Source organism: Fistularia commersonii, chromosome 19 (assembly GCF_037954325.1).
Source record: "Fistularia commersonii isolate RoL2024-O1a breed Wild chromosome 19, RoL_Fcom_v1.0, whole genome shotgun sequence".
NCBI classification, from domain to species: Eukaryota; Metazoa; Chordata; class Actinopteri; order Syngnathiformes; family Fistulariidae; genus Fistularia; species Fistularia commersonii.
Window position 1 is genome coordinate 8,679,039 of NC_141302.1, and position 19,820 is coordinate 8,698,858.

The 19,820-nt window shown below is 38.8% G+C and overlaps 2 protein-coding genes across 5 annotated transcripts in view; both read right to left on the reverse strand.

Moving 5' to 3' along the window:
* Window positions 1-2,086, reverse strand: part of usp53a (ubiquitin specific peptidase 53a) — a 30,867-nt gene extending 28,781 nt beyond the window's left edge. For 2 of the 4 annotated variants that reach the window (XM_086165606.1, XM_086165608.1), the window contains exon 1: window positions 1,769-2,086. The gene's annotated coding sequence lies outside the window, so the exon portion shown is untranslated. Of the gene's footprint in view, window positions 1-1,658 lie in introns of all 4 variants that reach the window. The other 2 variants (XM_086165607.1, XM_086165609.1) reach the window with 2 other exon arrangements.
* Window positions 2,087-11,140: 9,054 nt separating this feature from the next.
* On the reverse strand, window positions 11,141-18,282 carry myoz2a (myozenin 2a). Its single transcript, XM_086165601.1, has 6 exons — window positions 17,938-18,282; window positions 17,038-17,127; window positions 16,080-16,246; window positions 14,050-14,179; window positions 11,868-12,051; window positions 11,141-11,662 (listed from the first exon to the last, which is right to left on the reverse strand). The coding sequence occupies exons 2-6, from the start codon at window positions 17,117-17,119 to the stop codon at window positions 11,437-11,439; spliced, it is 789 nt and encodes a 262-aa protein (XP_086021727.1). The 5' UTR covers window positions 17,120-17,127; window positions 17,938-18,282; the 3' UTR covers window positions 11,141-11,436.
* Between the last annotated feature and the right edge of the window lie 1,538 nt (window positions 18,283-19,820).

Here is a 19,820-nt window from a genome sequence, read left to right on the forward strand (position 1 = left end):
TTACAACTATTAAGCTTACTTAACATATTACGAAGTATGATTCAAAGGGAAATTGCAGGATTGACACTCCTCCTCTGATCGCATAATTTTTGTGGATTTAAAATATTTTATAACTTGGGCATTATCTGAGCAAAAAGACTTAGCTTTTCTCGAATTATTCATTTATTTTTCCCATCAGTCATAAACTTGTGTGTTGGCAAATGCCAACACATAAGTGATAACTGCAGAAAAAAACAAAGGGAGCAACTAGAACTGACTCTGCAGGCTAAAACCTTTAATAAATGTGAAACCTTGCTGTTAAAATTCCCTACTGATTGCAGACAAGGTTCAAGCCTTTCGGCAACAATGAAGCAGCCGCTTCCTGCGTGGGCTTCCTGCTCAAAGGCTTGCCACTTTCCCGCACACACCCGGCATTCTGCACAGTGAAACTGAACAGGTCACCCCAACACGCTGAGTCACCCATTATTCCTTACTGCTTCCAACATAGGAAAAGGGAGAACAAAAGCACATGTTCCAGGATACCATTCTGAAGAATACAATCTGACTAAAATATTACATCCTCCTATTTGCTCTTCAAATTGCTTCCTTAATGATTTCCCACTTGACAACAGCTTTCCAGCAATTTTTGTGACCAGGGTGATCGCTTCGCTTCCATGTTTGCTTCTTGTGTTTCCACATGTTCATAATTCAAGTGCAAAATATAATCTAGAAGACAGAGGATGCTTAAGAGGAAGATATAGGCAAACTCTGTATATTTTGTAAAAACAGCATTAGTACTTATACACTCTTACTTAAAATGCTTTTAAAAAACTTGCGGTAACACTGACAACTTTATCAAAACTGGTTCATCAGCATGCCTCCATATTTACTTTACCAGCTTGTGCCTGAGAGAAACAGATGTGTGTGTGTGTGTGTGTGTGTGTGTGTGTGTGTGTGTGTGTGTGTGTGTGTGTGTGTGTGTGTGTGTGTCCGGTTGTCTGTGGAGTTTGTGACCTCAGTGCCTCCTCATCCCATGCCTAGGGACAGAGGGCTGCTGCAATGACCAAAATGTATAAATGTGGGAAAGGCCAGTTTCACAGGGTGAGCGGGTTGAGGCGTTTGCCAACAACTTCTGAATGACCTCCGAGAGTCTCTTTATATTTCAGTCTCCTATGCCAATCTAATGGCGCAAATATTCTTCTCTGAACCTCCTAATTCACGCTGACATAACACGGAACCTTTGACAGCTGAAATGCGCTTGTCTAAAAGTGACGCAACTATCGAAATTGCCAAAGAACAGCCAGTATGTGTTAGGGTTAGATTTTGAGAACCGCTAAAAGTGTAAATTTAAAACTACGTGACTTGGAAGTAAAATAATTAACTACTGCTCTAAAAGTAAAAACTAACACGAAAGCTGCCATATCCCTTCTAGTTAAGCTAGCGTTAGATATTTAAAAATTGCATGACATGAAGCTAATGTTAGCTGTCAACAAACGAGTTTCAGAATAAAAATTCCATTGTTGTCATTAAAATAAATACATTCTTAACATCAAATATGCTGTACTAAAAACGGTTACACAGTATTGTTAAATTTGCCAAACGTTCTGGTGAAAAGAAGAAAAAGCTATGTGTTGGGATACAACCCGGCTAACACTGGGCCTGGCTGATTTCCGACTTACCTGAGTTTCAGGTGAAGCCATGTTTCCGCCTTGGACGTCGCCGTGAGAATGAAAAAGCTATGAAAGTTCTGAGGACTTCTTCGGTCCAATTCAAGTCATGAGACACTCACCTGAAAGAGAATGCAGCCACAAGTGTGGAGAGTTGACGTCTTCCGTCGTGGACAAAACTGGGAAGCCGCCTGGTTAACCTGTTCCTCCGAGGACAGGCGGCGAAAAGTGAGTCCCGAAATCTACTGTCCTCTCGCCGTTCGAACTTCTTCTCTTCTTTGCTGTCATAAGAAATGCGCTATAGAAATCCCGCCGTGGATTCGCCAACCGTCCCTGTCCACTTGCGACATACTCCGGTTTATGTGTGTGTTGTGTTTCTCTTTTCTTTTCGAAAGCTTGATGTTTTGCGGCAGTCGGGTGGGCGGAGGACTCGCGGTCGACTTTCGGCACCTGAAATACTGGATTAGAGATGTTTTCAGAGCTGAGATGTCAAACCCCGCCTCTTCAACTCTGTATTTACTGCAGTCTGCCACGCTACTGTACACCACCGCTACAATGCGCACAGTTGTACTAAAACATCTGCTGGCGTGTTTTTTTCTGATGTTGTTGTATGGTGCAGGGCTTTGCGGTTTGCTCCGGAGCTACTGGAGCGCCTTATTAATAATACGTACCGCACTGCAAAGTGACTCAATTGCACTTAATCTATACACACGTTTTAGTTGTGTGTGTGTGTGTGTGTGTGTGTGTGTGTGTGTGTGTGTGTGTGTGTGTGTGTGTGTGTGTGTGTGTGTGTGTGTGTGTGTGTGTGTGTGTGTGTGTAATAGAAACGGTAACGACCTCATTCAAACGTCTCTTGTAAGTTAAGTCTATCACAAAGCATGCAAAATGATAGATTCCTTGTGTGCAGCCAGAAGAGGAAACACGGGAGTCACAGGACTGGCCATTGGAGTATTTAAGTAACTGTAGAATGCACTGCAGTAGTCCAATGTGCACTGCCTAAACGCGATTTCGGAGAGTGCTTTTTATTTAGTCCCGTGGAATTTACCCAATACTTTTGGGGAAATGTATAAACACCTGTGATTATGGTGAACAGAGAGCAGGGGGGAAAGTGGCTCATATTATCCAAACAACATCTGCTCAATTTTGTATTATAAAGAAAGCATACATCATGGATTTGCCGTAGAGGTTTTCTCCCCATGTAAAACTAGCAGTGGAAGTCCCATTCCGTTACAAGGCGGACTGTCCTGCAAACTTTTGGAGTAAATAAGTTTATTTAACAATTAGTTTGGATTGACTTTTAAAAAGATTCACTGTCCACAAGAGTAAAAATAGAAAGCTATAAATGAGTTCCCTTAAATCCCATTGATTTATTGCTCTCGCAGTAATATTGTATTTCTAATGCAACTGAAAGCGAGTGGGAAATATCATGAGCAATTGTAAATGCAGGCATCCTTGTTTTCATTAATTGTGGTTTGTGTTGGATTGCTGCAGAAAAGAAATGTGCAAGTAATTTGGTCCTGGTTTGCAAGGGAGAGCTTTTGTTCCCATTTTTCTCCCATATTTCAAACAGAATTTTTTTTTTAAACATTTTTCATATGAAGATATTTATTATTTTGATACCCCTGCTCAATTCATTATCCATTAGACACATACCTCTTTGATTCCAAAATTGGGAAATTGTGTTTTATGGGTTTATTTCATATGCAATAATCATCCTAGAAAACAAATATAAAAAAAAAATGTTAAAAATAGACATGACAGGAAATGCATTTGAAAATGCTCAACAAATTCCTAATGGGGTTGTATAGTGGTGTTGTGGTCGGCACCCTCCATGCAAGAAGGTTCGACATTCAGAGTCTGACTTGGGCCGTTCTGAATTAAGTTTGCATGTTTCCCCTGTGCAAGTGTTGCTTGGATCAGGGTTTTGTAAGCTCTTTCCACAGTCCAAAATCACAAAGCAGTTTATTTGGGGAGCCTTAACTGACCGATTTTGTGAGTGAGAATGAATGTCTACATATGGCCCACCCACCAGCTGGGATCTGCTCCAGCGCCACAGTATCCCTGTATGCTGGATAAAGTGTACAGAAAATCATCTGGAGCATTTTGTTGTCTTCTATTAAGTTATCTCTATACACTGAAGCAATAAGGAATGCAAGATTCAACTCATGGGCAGAAGTTGTAGTACATTCCCTATGTTTGTGCTAAAAAGATCCTGCGTTGCCAGTTTAACATTAGACCTGGAATTAGCAAGTACGCAGGTAGAACTACAGGTACACAGTGAGCACAAAGCTCAAGCCCTTACCTTGAGGTACAAAAAGGAAAAACATTTTTTGACTTAAGAAGGACTTACAATGAAAAATGTGCAAAAAAAGTGAAAAAAATTAGCCTTTTGCCAAACCTTTTACAACAGGGCCTAATATCAGGAAAACTTTGATAGAGGAAAAAATGTATCTTTCTTCAGAAGAATCACTTCTCACTCATTAAGGCAAAGGAAATGGGATGCTTTGATTGAGTGTGTGTGCGGTGAGGGGTCACAATGTATCAGCATGCTCCAGACTTTCCCCAGGAAGTACTTAAAAGGGCCCATTGACAACACCATTTCCCTTCACACACATTTCCTCAAGGGACAAATAACGCTTCCCTCTGACACAAGAAAAGGTTTTAGAGAGCAGTAATAATGTGTTTGAGTGATGCAAGCTTTGCTGACTTGTTGGCAGGAAAATATTCATCGACAAGCTACATTAACAACAAAACAGAAGACAATCTGTACGTTAATATAACTGTTTAGAAAAGAGGTAACATACAAAGTTGTTTTTTTTTCTTCGTGGAGATTTCTGAACTCACTTTTAGGATTTAGTGTCTCATACTGGGCAAGCCTGATCTATGGATATTAGACATAAATTGGGATTACCTCTCTAGATATATCTAATAGTTTATGAATTATTATCATCAGAAAAGTGTGGCTTTGTGCAAGCTTTGCTTTCATAAACTTTTGCCATCCTTGGTGGACAGTTTACAACCACTTGCTAAATCTGATTGTGCCGTCTCAGCATTGCTGTCTCACACTGGGTCAAAACTCTGTAAATGAAAAGAGTTTTGGTCACCCATGTTCCTCCCTGTGGCCAACTAAGTTGTTCCCAACACCCACACATCTTGTTGGATGATAGACCATTAAAATTTTATAGATCTGTGAAGGCAAATATTTGAAATAGTTCCATACACAAGAAATCTATCTGTGTTAATCAAAGCCTTTTGACATTGGACTTTCCAGTTTCTCCTTTAATAGTCATATTAAAATCATCCATCCATCCGTTTTCTGCCCCTTATCTTGTACTCAGGGTCGCGGTGGATGCTGGAGCCTATCCCAGCTGTCATCAGGCGAGAAACGGGGTACTCCCTGGACCAGTCAATCGCAGGGCCACATTCATAGACAAACACCCGTCCACTCACTCACTCACTCACTCATTCAGGGCAATCTTCCCAATTTTTTTCCAATTAACCTGCATGTTTTGGACAGTGGGAGGAAACTGGGGAACCTGGAGGAAAACCACACCAACACAGGGGAGAACATGCAAACAGGAAGGTCCCCTTGTGCTTCGTGCTGTGAGGCCAAACTTTGCCAAGTTTGCATATTCATTCAGTAGATCACTTTGATTATTAGAGTGCGAAAAAGTAAACTTTGCAAACTGACTCTTAACCTGTGATTCTGACGGGAGGAGCATTTTGATTTCAGATGAGTTAATAAGTCACTGCCAGCTTCACAAGGAGAGAATGTTCTCAGTTAATGTCCCTGAGGGCCCTGTTCCCACTGCCCTGGCTTTTCACCTTCAAAAAGCCCCAAATGGATTGCTGAACACAGTGAACAATCTTAGTTCAAATGACGCAGGCATGAAATAATGTTAACTTTTAGTGTGTGACACTCCACACATGTTTTTTTTATAGATATATAAAAATACAATCTGCTCCACTGTAAAGTGGGCACTCTCCCTAAGCCTTGATATTTTTGACATATAGATTCATGGTTTTGATTGGGTGACTAGGCAGCTAAATTCCATTTCACCTAATGTTATATACTGTGTGTAGGGGTATATTTTTAGCACTGCTGTCTGCCCTTTAAATCCATACTTATAGCCTGGAAACAAAATAGAAAAGTGGGACAACAACTCCTGGACCACACTCTCATAGATCTCTCTGCCTTTTGTCTTTTATAGTTTACTTTGTTTCATTTTAACAATATTTTGTAAACAGGTTTAAGACAGCACATTTTTTGTGTTATTTTGTGCATGTTTGGATGTGGCGAGATTTCTTCAAATGAGAGAGAAATGGGAGAAATGTAGATAAAGGAAAAGTCAGAGCAAATTTCTAAAGTTCTTTTTTCAGGAAATAAACAAATGAATACTTCATACTTTTTAACATAGAATAGAATAGAATAGAATAGAATAGAATAGAATAGAATAGAAAGCGGGAAAAAAAGGGCTGGTGCGGACAAATCACCAGTTGGTGTAATAGCGCTCCAAGCATCTAATTAAAATGTGAACTTAATCTGACTGTCTCAGCCTGAGTAAAAATAAATGCCCTTGTTTTTGTGAATGTTTGTGTGCAAACTTCCATCATGGGATATGTAAATAAATCTAATGGAACAGACAGTATGAATAAAATGCACTTGTAAAATTATTCAAGTGTCCCGCAACACAAAAAAACTCTGAAGTAATAGGACCAATAGAAACAAGTCCAAACAGTGAGATTGTCAATCGTATGGATTCTCATGAAACTGAAAATGCCATTTTCTTGCTTTCTGCTCAAGCTGCAGAAGTGTGAACAAAGCAAAGCTTGTAATGTATTCAATGAGCTCCATTTGTTGTATTGTATTGAATTACTACTAATGAGGTAGCACACAGAGGTGAATGGCTGTTGTTACGCAAGAGATTAGACATGCTGAAACACCACAATGGAGGCCATGGGAGGCAATGCCACTGGAGCAACTCCTGCTATATTTAACTAAGGATTAAAATCCTGTAATGATGAGGTTTCGGAACAAAACTGCTCCTCATGTTTCTCAAGAACAGTCAAGCTAGTACTTTGCTGTTGTTTTCTTTTAAATACATCCAAATGTTTTTTTGGATTTCATCACGGCTCAGGCACATTTAGAAAACGGTTAACAAAAAACACGGAACAAACAATCATTAGGACACATGGCTAAGCATCTCTATGAATTTTATTCCCACTGAGATGATGACAATTTCTGCTGGAATGCTGTTTGTCAGCAATCGTGTTGACTTAGCACTACCACAGCATAGCATGTTGTCTCAGCTTGGGTGTGCTTCGTAATATAGCATGTTAGAGAATTGTCCATCCAAATCTGTTGCATGTTGGTGTGCATTTATTTTATTTTATTTCCCATATAGAGCTGTACTCGTTGCTTTATTGCAGAAAAGTAGATGACATAAGCATAATATTTTTGGCAGGTCACCATGTAACATTAGTTCTGGAGTGCAGCCAAAGTGGTGATGGTGATATATTTCTCTGCTGTGTTTGCTGTATCCACGGTAGCTGCTGTGTACAGAAAAAAACATGTGATTATTTCTTTCTGCTTGTTAAAGCAATTCTCTGTTACCAGAAAACAGATAAATGTTTTTTCACCCTTAGTCATCACATTTTCCTTCTGTATAACAAAAACAACCTATGTGTAATCATTCATAACTCCTCTCATTTTCTATGCTATGTTAGCACTTCTAGGTTAATTGCTCTTAACTGACTATTAGCCAGTGACAAGGGGTTAACAAATATTGACCAGTAAGAAATATAGATGAGCCCCCTGTGGTAGAGTCAGAGGTTGGATGACTGTGAGGAACAAGGACTCTAATTGGTCTCTGAGGCTTTTGCAAGTAAACAGGAGTGCTGTCTTGAATGTTCATATGTCCAAAAGATGTGTGCATCCTCCCATAAAATAGTTCTGGCTGCAATGCCGTGTCTTCTACTTAACCTCTCAGCACTTAAAGAATGTAAGTGCACATTGCTCAATAATAATTTTACAGACTTAATGTAAAATTAATTCTGGTGTTTGTCTGCCGAACCTGTCCGATTTAAAAATTTGCATAAAGTCTCTTTTACGCACATGAAAAATCAGCACAAGCCAGTGCAGCCCTCCCTGTGCACCTTGCTTTTACTCATTTTGGTAAAGTAATTATACATTCCTCTTCGTTACATAATTTCACCTAATTTCAGGGTTGAAAAGCGAGCCTGATCAGCCTTCACCTTGCAACCCCGGTCATTCTACACTACCCCACTGACCTCCGGGATGCTTTCTTCTCACTCTTATTTTTAGATATCCTATTGGGCTTTGCGCTTTTCTGTGAGAATGCACACCTGCTGCACACATCCATCAACCCGAAGCAAGTCAGAGAATATCAAGTCATCAGAGACTAAAAACATAAACCAAAAATTCCACAACTATACAGGTGGCTGTACTTTCCCTTTAGTTATGTATTCCATGTCAGGAGGCCAGTTTGATACATTATTTCAGATTCAAATCCTAGACCTTGATATGGTTAGTTTGAAAAGCAAACAAAAATATTTTACATTTTTTTTAAGTCCAAAATTGTCAAGATTTATAAATGTATGAGCTCTGTGACCTTGTATTATTCACTTCCCAACACATTCGTTTTCTTACTTGACCATCACATATTTATGGAAATCCTTATGGGATATGTGACTCAACGATTGTCTCTGTCAGCCCCATCCTGCAAAGTCAGTGTTTGGTGTTGTATGTGCAGATGGAAACCCATGAGGGAAATGGTTTGAAACATGACAATGGCAAAGGAGCCTGTTGTAACTGAGATCTGCTGATGAAGAAACATGGGACCAGCTGCTCAGCTACCTACTCAGCTTTGAGGAAGAACAAATCAAATGAATTCATGTAAATTTAACTAACTCAAAACTCTACCGTCTTGTGTTTGTTGCATTCACAAAATACTTGTTCCATTGGAGTTCATCAAGAACTGCAGCCTGAGAGATCAACCTGGAAGCCATATCGTGTTAACCCTCAAATTTAAGATACTCTTCAACTCACTAACAACATCGCTTTCTTTTTTTTGCTTCAGGTTGAGGTCACTGTGGGAGTATAGCTTTGCCCATCAGTTTGAGGACAAGCTGTAATCCTGTCTAGTTCTGACTGTGTTATCTCAGGCCAAAGTAAATATGCCAGAGGGGAAACGAGTTACAATTGGAGACTAATAATCGAATTGTCTGGCTCCCCAGTCGTCTGCCTAGACTACAGTCCCTAGCAATAATTCGGCAGTCAAATCTTGATCAATGCTACCGTAAAAGTTCAAAGAGAGGTCAAGCGTTACTTTGATGAACTCACTTGAAACCACTGGTTGATGCTGTGGGGCATGCTGTCCACAGCATTCTCCTGGGCTGACCAGGAATTCTGCAGGAGTGAAGGAGGGCATGGCTGTACATTCCAAAGGGTCTCTCACGGAGGCAAAGAATGTTGCTGCTAAACTATCACATGGCTGAAGGAAATCCGAGTTGCATTCCCTTAAAACATTTTTTCAGGGGCAGACTTTATTAATATTTACGAAATTAACAAATGGTTGTGTGAGTGTGTGTGTGTGTGTATAGTGAATGAAAATATATTCCTGGGTTTTAACATACATAACATTATAATAAAAACATTATATATGAAATGAAAATATGTCACAGATATCCTTTTGTATTGAGCTTAACACCAGTTCCACCTAAAACGTGAAAGTAAACAAACATTACAGAAACAAAAATGTAGTTTCAATATTACAAAAAAGCAGCCATTTGGATTGTGAATCAAATTTAATAGTATTTGGACACTAGTTAAACTGAAAAAACTAATAACTGCTTATGTATTTTTCACAATTACAACTGCTGTTATAATAGTGAAATAGGATGTGTATAGTATAGACTATGTTTTTCAATGTTAGGATATAGTTCATCTGGAATCCAATATTGTACCAAGTACTTTATTCCCATCTTCTTTACAGAAGTGGATTGAGAGCCAACTGAGACAGTCTGAATTTAGCAGAAAACATGTTTAAATACAAACAGACATGAAGAACAAGTTACTGAATAACTAATCAAGAATATCTTTTGTCATCGCTCTGATACTATATTGCAAAATGGGTGGATGAAAAAGGTTAAAAATATAATATGCTGATATAAATAAACAAACAAACAAACAAACAAACAAATAAATATTTAATTTATTTCCTTTATTTTCCTTTCCTCCCTTCAATTTCCTTCGGGATAAATAAAGTTGTTCTTAAATAAGGTTATGATCTATGTTATGTGTAAAGGTTCCAGAACTCTATTTTGTTCTTCCGATTTGCTTCTTTATTACAATTTAGTGTTAAAACAGTTCAAAACATACACAGTTCCAGTCTTTTTTCTTATTTTGTCCCCTCACCACAAATAATTACTCAGTGTGGAAATTGACAACAGAAGTAGACTGTTATGATCACATGGAAACACAATGTATTCATTAGCTATTTTGCAAACCAGACAGGAGTGAATATTGAATATCAGTCCCAAACCAAAAGGTTCTTTCATTTGTGATGGTTTACTGCATCATCCGACACCTCATGATTGACATCTTTAGTTTGAGTGCCGCTGTGTGTCGGTACATCAATGCATAATGACTCGTTATACTCAGAATTCAATAATGGCCACAAAAAAGTCAAACCAAGCAAGCATACTTACTTGAATCAATGTCATTTTCCTGGGACCAGAATATTTTTACCTTCAGAATTCCTTGCTGTTGTCCTCCTTGAGTGACATGCTACTGCTGTGACTCAAAATCAAATGCATTAGAACAATAGTCATTTGTCTTGTACATTTACAAAATAAATTAAAGAGTATGTTGACAAACTGAATTTATTTTGGTCATATCGTAATCAAGTAATATTTCTTTTCAAGCAAGAAGGAAATACAGATTTGTTTACCATTTTCACCCTCATTAGTAGGAATGTTGATTTTTGGTTTAATTTGAAACATTTAAAACGCCTATCTTTCAGTCAAGTCTTTTTATTTGAATACTATTAGTGGGGTGGTAATGAACACACAGAAAAAGAAAGATACACAGATAACAACATCAAGCAGCTCTCCCATTAATCCCATTCTTGCATGGTTATGGCCATAAGGTGAAAGACACTTCAGGCGCTATAACCGTGAAATAGATTAGATTTGTCAGTTAGTGTGACTCTGAGGTGTGTTTCAGTCATTCACAAGTATATTTGGCCCCTCTCATGATGTAATACTGATTGCTTTGCAAATGACAGTGTCGCACCAGCACCGCATTGTTCCCTCATGTGAGTGCTCATACCAACTTGCTGTGAAATTATTACCTGGGGGCTTGTCGAGGAATATGTTCAGCCGTGAACACTCAATACCCACTCAAAAGTTTCCTCTGATTTCAGTTATAGCATTAAGTCATTTGAATACAAAACAAGTGCTCATATTATATATTTTCTTCATAAGTTTATTGAGCCAAAATGAACAAAATACTTTTATGCACACCAATGTATGTAGTATACTGATTCCAATGGTATCTTCCCAATGTTCTAAGTGGTTCATTTCCTCACACAGTGCAGAGCAGTTTTTAGTGTCCCCAGAAACCAGAGTAAACTGCTTGCATCATAACATGAACCAAACCCCTCAGGGAGCTCCCGCTCACCCTGACCGAAATGGTACCCTGCCAGACGTAACCGTAGGTGCAGAAGCATCTCTGTTTGACAGCATCTCTGTTTGACTACATTTTGGTTCAAAGATCGTCTGACTCAGGGACGACCCCAGGCTCAAGGGTAAATGTTTGGAGGGGGACTGGACTGCCTGCTGACACCCACCCCAGAGCTGATCTGTTGAAGGAGGGTCGATCCACTGCCATGTTGCCCTTGAGTTCAGGGTACTCAGGGAGAGGCTCCACTTCCAGGGGTTTGATGGGAGCAGGTCGGGGTGCATTGTTGAAACCACCAAATGGGATGGCAACCCTAGATGGTAGACATTGTAGGCTTGTAAGAGATATTACAGTGACAGCTCACATTATGCTTCTAATTAAAGGGAGACAATGCTTTAACCAGGGAAAGTAGAAGCTGAACAAGTGTGTTATAACAATTTTTGCTCTGCTCACTTTACAGAGTGAAAGCAAACACAATTAAACCAGGACTATTTGTAAATAGCAAATTTTTCTTCTACCTGTTGAAGCTCTTATACCCTGGTAGACTTGGTTGGGGTTCAAGCTCAGGTAAATGGATGTTGTGAGTTTCACTTAAGGTAGGATCACTGTCAACAGCCTGTTCCCAGGGTGAGTGGTAGGACTTGGGTACAGCCGTCATGTTGAACTTTTCTGGAGGGATGTCTTTCAAAGGACCTCCGTAACCTAGGTGAGTAACATAACACAGCACCAAATAGGAAATCTACATAGAGCTTGAAAAATAGTTCTTTTTTTTTTTTTTTATTTATATTTTATTGTAACTTGCCCTGAAGCAAATTTTAATATCTGTTTATTTAACACTAGTTAATCAACAAAACACACTAACTTCATAACAGTAACAATCCTCATAATAAAGACAATTAAAAATGATACATATGGACACACTAACACAAACAAAACAGTCTTTCGATCAATCTGTCTGATAGACATATAGAAACATAGATATAGATGTATTTAAATATATATACACACATGCATGATGCACTGTGTTCTTCAAATGCTGGCAGTTTAAGACATAAGCATTTTAATGGTAGATATTGTGCATTTGCATCTTCTTTAGCTTTTCATTCCTTGTTGAAAATCCACAGCAAAACAAATCAAGGGACAATGTTCATATCTGTGTGTGTGTGTGTGTGTGTGTTTGTGTGTGTGTGTATGTGTGTGTGTGTGTGTGTGTGTATGTATGTGTGTGTATGTGTGTGTATGTGTGTGTATGTGTGTGTGTGTGTGTGTGTGTGTGTGTGTGTGTGTGTGTGTGTGTGTGTGTGTGTGTGTGTGTGTGTGTGTGTGTGAGTGTGTGTGTGTGTGTGTGCTTTCACAACTCATGTATGTCTCTCTACATAGACCATGTGTGTTGATGGGAGAGGCCTATCCAAAGCACTATCCTTCAAATCCAGTGCTTCACTCAGGGGGGGCAGGCAAGCCTGAATATTACATAATGTGGGGCGTCATGTCATGTCTAAACCTCTCACAATGAACAATCTCCTTCCTGAGTTTATGTTTTGCCCTGTGGGGAAGAAGGAGAGACTAAGTCCTGTGGGGAAGTTTACAGTTTGGGGGAGGAATGTATCACAAAACCCAGTGTAAAAGTATTTTTCCAAACCCACAGAATATTGTTCTGGGTTGGAATTTGACTGAGTTGCTATTTTTACGAGAAAGGGTTGTCACACACCCAGTTCCATGTACTGTCTGGTGAGATGAAAGGACTTGTACTAAACACATTGAAAAGCAAACTATACACAGAAGTCCATCTTCCTGTTTTCTCAACCTCCAAAGGTGCAAGATAGGAAGGCACATAAGATGAAGTTGCCTCTTTCCAGTTAAAGCACTGCTCATTTTCTACATGTTGTTGTCTAAGGAAATTTACATATACACAGCCATGGTTAAAAATACTCAGAGAAATGCTAAACACACATGAATGCGCTGTTTTAGTTTACTGTCGACATTTTGATACCAAATGAATTTGGGCCTGATTTCTGCTACAGATGGAGTGATGTCATGCAGATCTAGAAATAACACTTTGCCTATCTGCAAACATGTTCATCCTTAAATCAGTATTGGTTTTGTGTCTGATGGGCAGAACTGAGGGCTGAGGAAGGATGTGAATGTAAGGCTGATGGTATCAAACAGGAATTGCTTCCTGTGGGTATGCTTCCTTCAAAAGATGGTCAAAGACAATTGTGACGAGGTAGGGTATCTAAAAGCTTGTGGCTAGGTAAAATAAGGGAAGGTGGAGGGGAGAAGATTAAAAAATGGATGATGGTACAGAAGGAAAAAATATTAAGAAAAACGCACAATATTTTTTTCCACAAGGCTGGAATAATCCTGGCAGGAAGGCACCGTTTGCTTGCATGATCAAAGCATGCATGATTACAAACAATACATGAAACAGCTGAAAATCAAAAATCCATCCACCATCTCCTTGCCTGGAGTGACATTATTTGTTGTGGACAATGCATTTCAACATATATTACATATGCCTATATATCAAAATGCAGTTAATCTCAGTTTAATCACAAATGCAAAAAAGTGAAAATGTTCAATCCATGTTGTTTTACCAAGACATCCACAGTCATACATAATATTCCACAGCTTCAGTAGTGACAGTGGTGTCTGGGTCCTTGAAATAGGTTGCTGTTCAGCAATATCAACATGGCAACCTACCTGGGGCAATGCTGTCTGGATCTGGCACTGTTGTGGTGTCCGCTTCAGTTGCCTCTTTATCAACCACATCATTTTCACCACTATGGCTCTCCACAAAAGTACCATCATCAGTCTGAGAAATATCGGTATTCTGAAAGGATAGCAGAAATATTTTGGTATTCACAGAGTTTTACATAAAACTGTATCATAGCATGTCTATTTCTCAACAGATGGCAAGAATGGTAAACTGTATTGTGGTGATTTCCATATTTTTAAATGATTCACTATTCAGTGTTGCAATTCATTTGAGAAATGATCAACTTCTCTCCTTCTTTTCAACATCAGAAAACACTGTTTTCTGGGCAGGGACAGAAAGTACTGCAGCCCAATCATCTAGCTTTCATCCTTGTAACATATCTATAATGATTTACTCCAGAACTTCCTCAGGAAATGTTGACAACTTGAAACAAAGTGCCTCAGTTGCCTTGAGCGATAAACAAACCAGAGATATCAGAGTCCTTCTAACATCAAAGATAAGCCATAAAACTTCCCTTGAGCAAAGCAATTATTATCTTTCTTTTTTTTTTGAGAGACAATGAAGGCAGTAAAAAGCATGCAAAGTCATCGCATGTCTCAGTGATCCAAATATTACTAGTGATGCAAATTCAGACAACCTTTGGTGAGTTAACATGTATCTTTTCTACTGACAACCTCAGTGCATTCGTACATTCAGGTGTCGCTGCTTGGAGAAGAAAATGCAGTATTGGCACGTAAAAAAATAATACATAAAACATTAATAAAGCTAATTATGAGCATCAACGGGACATGGCTAACTTTGCCTTGCCTTAGACTTTCATCTCTATATGATAATGAGCACATTTTGCATGTAATGGGCAAAAAATGAGATGGATGACAAGGTTGCAAGTTACAGGGATGCAAGAACTTAAGAGACTGCAACAAAAATCAACTGACTACACATTACTGCACATATACAACAACAATTTTATACATTTTGGGAAATATGCTTTTGTGTGACAAGTAGCAAGATACTGCTAATGTCTGTCATCCAAACATAAAGCTATTGATCGTAAGCCATGTGTTCCAAATGATCTGTAGACATACAGTATGCTTGCTTTAGCTATCGGACTGAATGGAACAATTTCATTCAAAGTGAAACTTTAACCTAACTTGATATGTGTGTTTTCAGGGGTTAGAAAGTTTCAGGGGGTGGGATTTGAAAAGGTGAACCGGAAATGTGAAACTTTCTAGCCAACGCTCAGAAATTCTAATCACGGCATCGACTATATAGTGGTCATGTTGTCATTGCACAGTTGCTATTTCACTTCCCGTCTCCAGCAGAGATCATTTACCCATCACTGGGCAAGACACTAAATTCCTGATTGCTCGAGATAGATATGATGGTCCACCATCACTGACTGGATTTGAGTATGGTTGGGTTGACGTTTAATCTCAACAGGGTTTTAGTGCTGTCAAGTGGGAGAGACATTATATAGATAGTCTATTTCTAGGACACAATCTATTTTTGTACATTAAAGTCAGGTAGAAGTTCCTCCTCTTCCTGTTTACAATCAATCCCAAATGCTTAAACTATAATTGCATATGCATGTAAAGTCTCTACAAGGATTTCTCGCCATCAATAGAACCTCCTCCATCAATAGGTGCTCTGCTACTGCATTATTACCTGAATTTTTCTTAGAAAATGCTGACAAGAACAATCTAAATATTTGCCCACTTGTTTCTGCTACACCGAAAGGCTATTGAACCAATCAGGAAATGATATTACACTAAAGATAAAGAAATGTGTGTATTGCCATGGTTTGCTATGTATTTTCCTATTATGACTACCGGTAAAGACAATTTTAGATATAAAATAAAATAAAATGAAATAAAATGAGGACTTTATCTGTATATCTGTTTATCTGTATCTAGATAAAATATATCTGCGCCTATTTGGACAAAAGACAAAAGAACAGCATAGACCATATAGCTCTTCATGCAAAGGCAATCACAGCATTCCAGTTTTCGCTTACATTCAACTGCATGTTTTTTTCATTCTGGATATTTTCATAAGTATATTTTTCTGAGCGTTTCTGCCGCATTTTAAAGAGGCGTGAGCCCCGGTTGGAGGTAAGAGACAGCTCCTCCAGCATGATGTCCTTAGGCACACTCATTTTCTTCCCAAGATCCATCTCTATATCTGAACCAGAAGACATACATAGGATTAAAGTCATGCTATTAAAATGTATATGGTTTTGCATTGCTAAGACAACTTTATTTTTCCTATTCTCCCATATCTAAATTCAATGAATAGAAATTATATTCATCAGAATAAAGCCCTGGCACTAAAATCCTCTCTATTTTGCTGACTTGGTATTACTGTCAATATAATAAGTGAGACATTATCCTCCCCCTTAATCCACTCATGTCCAGAACTTGTTTTGTGGTCATCGCTTTGTGCTTGCTACTGCATGCTGATCATGGACATGTCACAGGCCTATATCAAATGTAAGATGCATAATTTGCCAGAATATCTCTCAGCTGTCAGAAGCCTTCATACTCTACCCACCCGAGAGAGCCTCACAGTTGTCCTAGGCTTGAAATAGCATGCTAAAAGGACAACGACAAAGGGATTAGTTACTTTGGCCCATAAAACTAATCATTTCCTTATTTATAGTCGGGGTTGAAATGGGATGGTTGTCAACTGCTGCCCTTGCAGATGGTTGGCTCATACCTCCTATAAAGTCAATGTGACAGTGGAGAGTGCATACTGCACAGGCTGAGCTACTGTGAAGTTAATATGTTTTAGCAAGTGGCAGTGTTAAAAATATGCTTGGACTGATTACGTGATATAGACAGTGGGCAGGGACTTAAGAGAAGAGAAGAGAAGAGAAGAGAAGAGAAGAGAAGGGAAGAGAAGAGAAGAGAAGAGAAGAGCATTTAAATTACTCTTCACAGGTATTCAACAAGGCAATAAAGAGAAAATGATACCATCTTGAGCTTGGATCTCCCTGCAGATTGCTGCAGCCTGAATCTTCCTCTCATTGGTCGTCATGGTGGAAAACAGTGACATGGCTGCCCCTAGGAAGAGGGGAGAGAGGATGGCATTGCAGAGAAGACAGCACAAATCAGTAAACGTGAAGATAGCAAAATGGATGAAATAGCAAGCATAGACCCTCCACAGTTCTCACAAAGACCCTCTAATTCCGAGGTTAATAAGCCAGTAGAAAGGGCAAAGTTAGCACATCCCTTTAAATAACCTTGGGTTGTTAAACGCCAAGCACATGCTCTTCAAATGTGGCAACTAGCTGTGTCAGGGCTCCAGGAATCGATATATTTGAAATTACCCAAGTGAGCTGAAAGGACACACTTTGCATGGTGCTATCGCAGCAAACATGTGGGCCGGTGCAATAGCAGTGAGACACCACAGAGTAAGGTAAACACCAAAGCATCTGTAAACACAACAAAGAGGGTTTATCCACACTCAAATAAGGTTCCTCTCAGAGTTTTTTGGGGGGGGATAAAGCAAGCTTTTTAATAAAGAAGGTCCATTGTTTGGAAATCCTTGGCTTCATTTCAAATAAAAAATGAGTGTTAAACTGTAATTTAATTTTTTGATAGAATTAAAAATAAAATAAAAAATACAAATCATGTTAAAAATATGACAGTAATCATGTTAAAAATATGACAGCCAGTGTTTTGCCAGTATTAAAAAGCAAGCAAAGAGACCGAAATTGTAAATGTATATTAAAGAAAGTCATAATTTATAAACATTTAAAATGTTTTGATTCAACAAAGATACTCAGAAATCATATCTTAGTGTGGATGAGTATTACTCTTGTTAGTGTCCTCAGAGCAAAGCCAAAACATCGGCCCACACTTATGCCTTACCTGTCCTGCAAGACCCTCAAGCTAGTCTTTGTTGCACCTGTTTCCTCAAGGTAGGAAGGAAAGGTGGGAGGTGAGAGGGTCAGATGGGATAGTGCAGGCCGCGTGGGTCTTCACACTCCACCAGACTGGGGTTTGTCGTTGAGCACGTTGGCAGACGGTCTGCAGCATGACCCGCCTGACTGAATGAGTGGGTGGGTGGTTAGGTGACAGTCTGTTGTCATTGGTATTTGGTACAGGAGCGAAGGGGTTCTAAACTTAGGTCATGGCCATGACTGCTCCCTTTACCCTAAATGATATCTTTTCACAAATTAAATGGCTCTATGATATTGTATTTGAATTTCAATTTTACTGTATTCAAAATAAACTTGTAAAGTTTAATCCAATCCTAACCAATGTTCCCTCTAATAGCGCACTGCTAACATGATCTCTGCGCACAGAAAATCTGCGCTGCACACAAAAAAAAATCCAACTTGAATAGAAAATAAACACATTACATTTTATTCTGTACCGTTTTGCAGTGTGACTTGGAGAGTGACAGGTGACTGACCAGCCGATGGCATGATGCAGTTCACACACAAATTCACACAACTAATCAATGTCATTGACATGTGCATGCCTGTGTTTTTGCCTACGAACGATGTTCAGTGCTGCGAGTGTTAACCCTTAACAATAATGGCAAAACAAACAGGCAGGGGGTCATCCACTCACCGAGCCAAGGCAAAAAAGATATGTAGTTCTTTTAGGATGGAATGGCTGTCGGAGAATATACAAACTGAAAAAAAAACTGAAACTGGGTAGGATTTTTTCTTTTTTGAGTGAGAAAGTCTGCTCTGCAAAACACGCTGTGAAGCAGAAGTAGCTAACAACTTTTCAGAGGGAACAGTGTAAACAGAATGGAAGCCGGAATACATTAAACGTCACATTCAGCACAAAAGTAATTTGCAAATATACGAAGATGCAAGATGGGAATAGGGGTCGGTACATTATTGGGGGCGAGCACCAAAGACTGAGAGAAGAGGAAGGAAAAAATCCAACCCCAAGCAAGTTTAAGTTCTCATCGACGATACTCTTCTAGTCATCAAATGAATACATCAATGCTTTCAGTTCAACAAATTCACGATCGCATGGCAGAGTATGTGAGTGCACCAGAAAGCTGGTGAAGCAAAAAAATTATGCTTTTGAATTTGTGAATTCAATCAATGAGACAATGTGCAGTGTTAAAAATGCACCTTGGCATAGCCTGATAGTTGATGAGAGCAGAGACATAACCGTGCACAAAATGTTCATCATGTATATTAAATTCAGGGAGGAAAATACCATAAAACTGTGTTTGTGCACATTGTGAAAAAGGCTTTGGTTTCATGAATAATATCAAAACAGCATCCAGAAATCATCTTGAAGTGGCACATTTGGACCAGCTGATTCGCATAAAGCCAAAGCTAGAAGCAGACAGGGCCAAAAGCCTGGACAAAGTGTACAACCATTGGAGACATGAGAAGGACAGATGGGAAAAATGAAGTGAAATGTTAGTTTGGAGTTAGTTTTGTGCTTATTATAGTGTCATTTATGAATGGATAATAATCATTATAATACAAAATCAGAATACAAACTGTGATTTTATATTTTACAGACAAAGTCTATAAAGATTTTGAGGAGCTTTCGAAATTGTGATTATTTGTGAAAAGATTGTGAAATTCAAAAGTGTGATTTCAAAATTGGTCTTTAGAGGTGGCTTTGTTCACTTGGCAGTTCATGTTAAGCCATAGTTAAAATAAATATCTATACTTATATTAACACATTACGCAGGTCATGAACATAATTTTTGTCTTTAATTGTAAGTGTATCATATCATTTAATTAAAACATATCATTTAATTAAAGCCA